Genomic DNA, 6,000 nt, shown 5'->3' on the forward strand with positions numbered 1-6,000 from the left:
CCAGCAAATTTAAAAAAAAACGGGAACGATTTTTCTACATCAGTAAGCAGCCCGAGGAAATCCCTCTCCGACAGCAAATACAAACCTGCATTTGAATCCTGCCCCCCCCCCCCCCCCAAAGTCTCCGGAATCACACGCACAGGCAGTGGCAGATGTGCAGCGCCGCTGATGGTAGGTTTTGTAACAACACTACTGTCTGTGTTTAGTTTTTGTTTTCGAGATACAGGGTGGAAACAGGCCCTTTAGCCCATTGAGTCTGTGCCGACCAGCGATCCCCACACTAACACTATCCTACACACACTAGGGGCAATTTACATTTGTGCCAAGCCAATTAACCTACAAACCTGTACGTCTTTGGAGTGTGGGAGGAAAGCGGAAGATCTCGGCGAAAACCCACGCAGTTCGTCGAACCCGGGTCTCTGGTGCTGTCAGGCAGCAATACTTTAGACTTTAGTTGTTAGAATTTAGAGATACAGCACAGAAATAGGCCCTTCAGCCCACCGATTCCACACTGACCAGTGATCGCGCCGTACACTAGCATTAACTTACACACTAGGGACAATTTACAATTTTTACTGAGTCCCGTACATTTTTGGAGAGGGAGGAAATCGGACCCGAGGTTCACTTCTGTTTAGTCTATTGTCATGTGTACTGAGGTACAGTAAAAAGCTTTTGTTGTGTGTTATCCAGTCAGCAGAAAGACAATACCTGATTACAGTCAAGCCATTTACAGTGTACAGATACATGATAAGGGAATAACGTTTAGTGCAAGGTAAAGCCAGCAAAGTCTGACAAGGTTAGACCGAGGATCACCAATGATGTAGATAGTAGCTCAGCGCTGCTCTCTGGTTGTGGTAGGATGGTTCAGTTGCCTGATTACAGGGAGAACGTACACACTCCACACAGACAGCACCCGTGGTCAGGATCGAACCCTGGTCTTTGGCACCGTAGGGCAGTAACTCTACTGTTGTGCCGTTGTGCCACCCTTCCCCTCCACAGACCCTGCCTGACCCGCTGAGTATTTCTGACTCAAGGTCTGAAGAAGGGTCTCGACCTGAAACACCACCTATTCCTTTTCTCCAGAGACGGTGCCTGACCCGCTGAGTTAAGGGCCTGTTCCACTTGGCAACTGCTGGCGACTGTCGTAGTCGTAGCAGGTCGCTGAAAAACCGGGGACAACCTCCGTCATCCTGGGGCCAACATACGACAGCACCTACGTCAGGAGGAGTCAAGCTCGCTCATTGGCGCTAAACATGTTGAAAGTTTAGCGGCGACCAGAAAGACACTACGACTAGTTGCGCGACTGAGGAGACTAATCCCAGTGACCACCCCCGAACATGTTAAAGAAGGAACTGCAGATGCTGGAAAAATCAATGGTTGACAAAACTGCTGGAGAAACTCAGCGGGTGAGGCAGCATCTATGGAGCGAAGGAATAGGTGTAGAAGGGTCTCCATTCGAAACGCCACCTATTCCTTCGCTCAATAGATGCTGCCTCACCCGCTGAGTTTCTCCACCAAGGTCTTTGTGTCCCTGCCCTATGATTTCTACCACGGTGGTTCTTTGTTGTTACCGACTGCTGAACTTTCTGACTTTCTTGTTTCTCCCCTCCCTCGTTGCTTTCCCTCCACACAGGGAGAACTGGCAAAGGACCGTGACCGAGGAGATAAAGACTCAGTTCCGCAACAAGGTGACCGACAAGCAGAAGGCGTGAGCGGGTGTGCGTGGGATTACAAAGCGTGAGATGAAATCACCTTCATGGTCGAGGCCAAGGGCTTGTTGGAGGAGCTGCAGTTATAACACCCTCACTTTAACCAGATTAAAGCAGATCTCTTTAATTCTGCTCTTCCCAGCGCAGCAGAAAGAAACACAGAGCTTCTATTTAAAGGTGGTAAATCCTTCTTAATGTTGTTTCCGGTCCAAGGGTGAAGAAGTCTGACACACTCAGCAGGCCGGTCCCACAAGTCCCCACTGCACGTTAGTTTATGGATTTCCCTTCTTCCCCCCAATGCTTGAGAATCGTTGTCCAACGAGGAATATTAAGCTCCTTTACCTTGGAGACTTTCTAATTGCAATCAGTCGAGGCTGTTGGCTGACGGTGTCATTGTTTCATCTGCTCCAATGAGGAGGAGAGGCCAAAGTGACGAGGTTCCCTGGTTCTTTCACAGGCTTGGATGTGTAGAGAGAGAGAGAGAGAGAGAGAGAGAGAGAGAGAGAGAGAGAGAGAGGAGAGAGAGAGAGAGAGAGAGAGAGAGAGAGAGAGAGAGAGAGAGGGAGAGAGAGGGAGAGGGAGAGAGAGAGGGGGAGAGAGAGAGAGAGAGAGAGAGAGAGAGAGAGAGAGAGAGAGAGAGAGAGAGAGAGAGAGAGAGAGAGAGAGGGGAGAGAGAGAGAGAGAGAGAGAGAGAGAGAGAGAGAGAGAGAGAGAGAGAGATGAGAGAGGGAGAGAGAGAGAGAGAGGGAGAGAGGGAGAGGAGAGGGGGAGAGAGAGGAGAGAGAGGGGGGAGAGAGAGAGAAGGGAGGGGGAGAGGGAGGGGGGGAGAGGGAAGAATGGGGAGAGAGTCATGGTGGAGGCCATGTGGTCACAGCAATGCACCACTCTCTCACACTCTTACTCTCTCTCTCTCTCTCACTATCTCTCACTCTCTCTCTCTCACCCACACACACACACACTCTCTATCCCATCTCTCTATCTCTATCAGGTTTAACCAAATGGACAGTTCCGTTCTCTCATGACACCAGCTCTCTGGCTGCCTGATCTCAAAGGCCACACACACACAGCGCCTCTCTTGTACCATCTCTCTATCTCTAGCGTCAAGTTTAACCAAATGGTAAGAGTGGTTCCGCCCTCCCCCCCATGACCATCAGCGTTCCTCTGGCTTGCCCCATGATGGGAACAAAGGCGGTTACAACCCCCCCATCTGGTCCTCTGACCCCCACCCCCTCCCCCTTGCAGTACCCCCACCCGAGCCCCCATCATCCCCCGTCACCCTGTCACCCCCAAACCCCCCCCATGTGCAGTGGTTCACGGCCCCTCCCCCCAACCCCCCCCCCATCTGCAGTCCCCCTGACCCTGACCCCCCCACCACCCCCCCCCCTCTACCCCACACCCCCCCCCCCATCTGTAGTCCCCCCCCCATCTGCAGCCCCCCCCTGCGGATGATGGCCCGATGTGCATTGAGGGTGGCGGGATTGTGCAACAGGGAGAGCCCAGAGGAGAGTGGGAGAGGCCATGTGTCGGCCACGTTGGGCCAGTCCCGTCACCACTGGGCAAGGGAGACGAGGTGGGAGACGGTGGGAAGAGGAGAGGTTGGGGGCTGGGAAAGTTGGGCCGAAGGATCTGGGGGGATGGTCACATTGAATGTCCATTGTTTAGCACCTTCCCGACTCGGGGAAGGTGTCGCGTGAGAGAGACCTACTGAGGATTGGAGCTCACAAAGCAAAGTGTATATATTTATGGTTAATAAATTTCCACCAAAGGTGGGAAAGATTACAATACCATCTGCAGGCTTGTCTTATTTCTTCATACTCATAGAGTGATACAATGTGGAAACAGGCCCTTCGGCCCAACATTCCCACACCAACCTGCTTGTCCAATCTTCACTAGTCCCCACCTGCCTTCATTTGGCCCATATCCCTCCAAACCTTTCCTTTTCCATCTCCATCTCCATCTCCATCTCCAGCTCTAGCTCTAACTCTAACTCTAGCTGCAACTGAACCTGTAGCTCTAACTCATCAACCATATAACCATGTATAACAATTACAGCACATAAACAGGCCATCTCGGCCCTACAAGTCCCTGCCGAACAACTTTTTTTCCCTTAGTCCTACCTGCCTGCACTCGTACCATAACCCTCCAGTCCCTTCTCATCCATATGCCTATCCAAGCTTCATCTCCAGCTCCAGGTCCCTCCAGCTCCATCTCTAGCTCCATCTGCAGTTCCAGTTCCATCTCCATCTCCATCTCTAGCTCCAGCACTATCTCCAGTGCCCCCCCCTTCCCACCCCCCATGGACTGTCTCCCTCGGATGGTCACGACACACAGATTATTTATTTATTTTACTTTTCTTTTTCATCGGTAGGAGCTGCATACTAAATCTCGTTGCACTGACGTGCAATGACAATAAAAGATATTATTATTATTATTATTATTATTATTATTATTCATCTCCAGCTCTTAACAGAGGGTGAAGACATTCCCTTTCAGCAGACCCAATTCCCCATCCAATCAAGTTTTGCTATGATGATCCATAAAGCACAAGGCTAAACAACGCAGAAGGTGTTGATCTAACTCGACAAACTGGTATTTCAGCAACAAAATACTATCCTGGAAACTTTCCAATCAGACTTCAGGGTCAACCACAACACAGAGTCTGCCTTGTTGAAAGTACATAATGACATAATGCGGTTGGATTCATACTGGAGCATCCACGATGCTGAGAAAGTCGTGGATAGCACGTACAGTGAGTTGGTCACACCGCAGGTAAAAGGTAAGAGGACAGAAAGGGAACGGGTGGCCAAAAGCCAGCGCAGCAGTAGGCAGGTAGTGCAGGAGTCCCCTGCGGTCATCTCCCTCCTAAACAGGTATACCATTTTGGATACTGTTGAGGGAGATTGCTCATCAGGGGAATGCAGCAGCAGCCAAGTTCATGGCACCATGGGTGGCTCTGCGGCACATGAGGGGGGTGGGGGGAAGAGTGGAAGGGCAATAGTAATGGGGGATTCAATTGTAAGGGGAATAGATAGGCGTTTCTGCAGGATGGTATGTTGTCTCCCTGGTGCAAGGGTCGGGGATGTCACTGAACGGCTGCAGAACATTCTGGAGGGGGAGGGTGAACAGCCAGTTGTCGTGGTGCATATTGGCACCAACGATATAGGTAAAAAAAGGGATGAGGTCCTACAAGATGAATTTAGGGAGCTAGGAGATAAACTTAAAAGTAGGACCTCAAAGGTAATAATCTCTGGATTACTACCAGTACCACGGGCCAGTCAGAGTAGAAATAGGAGGATATTGCAGATTAATATGTGGCTTGAAAATGGTGCATGGGGGAGGGATTCAAATTATTAGGGCATTGCAACCAGTTCTGGGGGAGGTGGGACCAGTACAAACAGGACGGTCTGCACCTGGGCTGGAATGGAACCAATGTCCTTGGGGGAATGTTTGCTAGTGCTGTCGGGGAGGATTTAAACTAATGTGGCAGGGGGATGGGTACAAGAGCAGAGAGGCAGGGGGTTGTAAAATGAGGGTAGAAGCAATAGGTAGCAAGGTGAAAAGTAAAAGTGGCAGGCAGACAAATCCAGGGCAAAAATCAAAAAGGGCCACTTTTCAACATAATTGTACAAGGGGTAAGAGTGTTGTAAAAACAAGCCTGAAGGCTTTGTGTCTCAATGCAAGGAACATTCGTAATAAGGCGGATGAGTTGAATTGCAGATAGACATAGCCATTAATGATTATGATATAGTTGGGATCACGGAGACATGGCTCCAGGGTGACCAAGGCTGGGAGCTGAACATCCAGGGATATTAAATATTCAGGAGGGATAGAGAGAAAGGAAAAGGAGGTGGGGTAGCGTTGCTGGTTAGAGAGGAGATTAATGCAATGGAAAGGAAGGACATTAGTTTGGAGGATGTGGAGTCGATATGGGTAGAGCTGCGAAACACTAAGGGGCAGAAAACGCTAGTGGGAGTTGTGTACAGGCCACCTAACAGTAATAGTGAAGTTGGAAGTTGGAAGATGGTATCAAACAGGAAATTAGAAATGCGTGCGACAAAGGCAAAACAGTTATAATGGGTGACTTCAATCTACATATAGATTGGGTGAATCAAATTGGCAGGGGTGCTGAGGAAGCGGATTTCTTGGAATGTATGCTGGATAGTTATCTAAATCAACATGTAGAGGAACCAACGAGAGAGCAGGCTATTTTAGACTGGGTATTGAGTAACGAGGAAGGGTTAGTTAGCAGTCACAAATAGTAGCCCGGATGTAGGGTGTAAGTTGCAACAGG

At 49.8% G+C, this 6,000-nt stretch overlaps 1 protein-coding gene across 1 annotated transcript in view; it reads left to right on the plus strand.

Moving 5' to 3' along the window:
- gucy2f (guanylate cyclase 2F, retinal) overlaps nucleotides 1–2,017 on the plus strand; it is an 82,463-nt gene extending 80,446 nt beyond the window's left edge. The window contains exon 18 of the mRNA XM_055664819.1: nucleotides 1,634–2,017. Within this exon, the coding sequence (XP_055520794.1) occupies nucleotides 1,634–1,712 (79 nt within the window). The 3' untranslated portion in view covers nucleotides 1,713–2,017. The remainder of the gene's footprint in view (nucleotides 1–1,633) is intronic.
- Nucleotides 2,018–6,000: the final 3,983 nt, after the last annotated feature.

The sequence above is a fragment of the Leucoraja erinacea genome, chromosome 45, assembly GCF_028641065.1.
Source record: "Leucoraja erinacea ecotype New England chromosome 45, Leri_hhj_1, whole genome shotgun sequence".
NCBI lineage: Eukaryota > Metazoa > Chordata > Chondrichthyes > Rajiformes > Rajidae > Leucoraja > Leucoraja erinaceus.